Source organism: Austrofundulus limnaeus, unplaced genomic scaffold (genome assembly GCF_001266775.1).
Source record: "Austrofundulus limnaeus strain Quisiro unplaced genomic scaffold, Austrofundulus_limnaeus-1.0 Scaffold1442, whole genome shotgun sequence".
Classification (NCBI taxonomy): Eukaryota; Metazoa; Chordata; class Actinopteri; order Cyprinodontiformes; family Rivulidae; genus Austrofundulus; species Austrofundulus limnaeus.
In genome coordinates, this window is record NW_013953844.1 from 13,490 (window position 1) to 14,952 (window position 1,463).

Here is a 1,463-nt window from a genome sequence, read left to right on the forward strand (position 1 = left end):
TTGTTGTTGTTGTTAACACTGAGTGTTGTTGTTGTTGTTAACACTGAGTGTTGTTGTTGTTGTTAACACTGAGTGTTGTTGTTGACACTGAGTGTTGTGTTGTTGTATCCACAGCCGGAGTTTTTCCAGGTGTGTCACTCGAAGAAGGACTACGATGAGATCGGTCCAAACATCTGCCGACACAACCCGGTGTTCGGCATCATGTCCTGATGGAGCCGTTAGCTCTTTAGCCCATTAGCCTGCTGTKTGTTACTCACCAGCCACTTAGCTGTTAGCCTGTTAGCTTTTTGTTCCTGCCTGGTTTATACCTGTTAAGCTACGAGTCTGTTAGCATGTTAGCACAACGTTTGCTAGGAGACATTAAAAGTTATTTTAATAAGAAAAAATATTTTCTTTATTAAAATCAAAGCCAGCAGCTGAGCAGAATGTAGCTGCTAGCTGTTAGCCTCCTCATTTCTTATGTAGCACTTCCTGTTTGCTGGTTTGTTCAGCTGATCCGTCAGGTGTGTCCACATGGTCACCTGACCCACTGAAGTTCAGCAGGTGGAACCAGAACCATGTTCTGTTGTCCTGCTGAGAGTCTGTTAATCAGAGAGGAGATGTTGGCTCCTTCTGTAGCTCCACAGAGGAGAACCCTGACCTCCTGATGAAGAGGAGGAGGAGGAGGAGGAGGATCACCGCCTGCTGGACTGAAACAAACACACGGTCACATGTTTGACTTTCAGGAAGTTTAAGGGAAAATTCAGGTTTATTTCCTGCAGCTGCTGTAAGTTTTGTTGTTTGTGTTTATTGTTGTTTGTTGTTGTTTTTGTGTTGATCTCCTGGAGCGCTCAGACTGTTTATATTTGTAAAGAAATGAAAGATTCATTCTAGAATAATAAATAAAGACACACTTGTGTGTTTATTGTAAATAATGACTGAGGATCTGATCCAGGACCAGGTCCAAACCACAGCATCAGGTTGTGGTGCGTTCAGGTGCAGTCTGTACTTTCAGCTACTGAAACCAGAGCAGGGCTCTTTAAATATCTGGACTTTGGTTTGTCCAGGTTTCTGCAATAATCAGAGGTGTCATAAGTATTCACATTCATTACTTAAGTACAAGTACAGATACTAGGGTTAAAAATACTGTTTTGAAGTAGAAGTATCAACTGGTTTTAAAACTACCTAAAGTATAAAAGTGAAAGTACGGAACACTTAAAAAATATATTTTTTTATTAATTACAGCAAAAAAAATGACAACTAAGAACATTRCCCTTTGTTTTTACAGAATAATAAGATTAGTGTAGTTAAAATAGAACTAGTGTAATAAATAATGTTTTATGATCGTGTTTATTTGACGTGAAAACGTGTTTAATTAACCAACAACAGCTGGGGGCTCAGGTCTCTGCTGCTGCTGCCCTGTGAGACAAAACATGAAACGTTTGTGAACCACTGCTTAGTGTACCCCCCCCCCCCCCCCCCCC

The 1,463-nt window shown here is 40.9% G+C and overlaps 1 protein-coding gene across 1 annotated transcript in view; it reads left to right on the forward strand.

Moving 5' to 3' along the window:
* The window catches only part of actr3b (actin related protein 3B), a gene marked incomplete at its 5' end in the record, with an annotated part of 10,064 nt that extends 9,153 nt beyond the window's left edge, over window positions 1-911 (forward strand). Inside the window, 1 exon segment of the mRNA XM_014032399.1 lies at window positions 115-911. Within this exon segment, the coding sequence (XP_013887853.1) occupies window positions 115-210 (96 nt within the window).
* Between the last annotated feature and the right edge of the window lie 552 nt (window positions 912-1,463).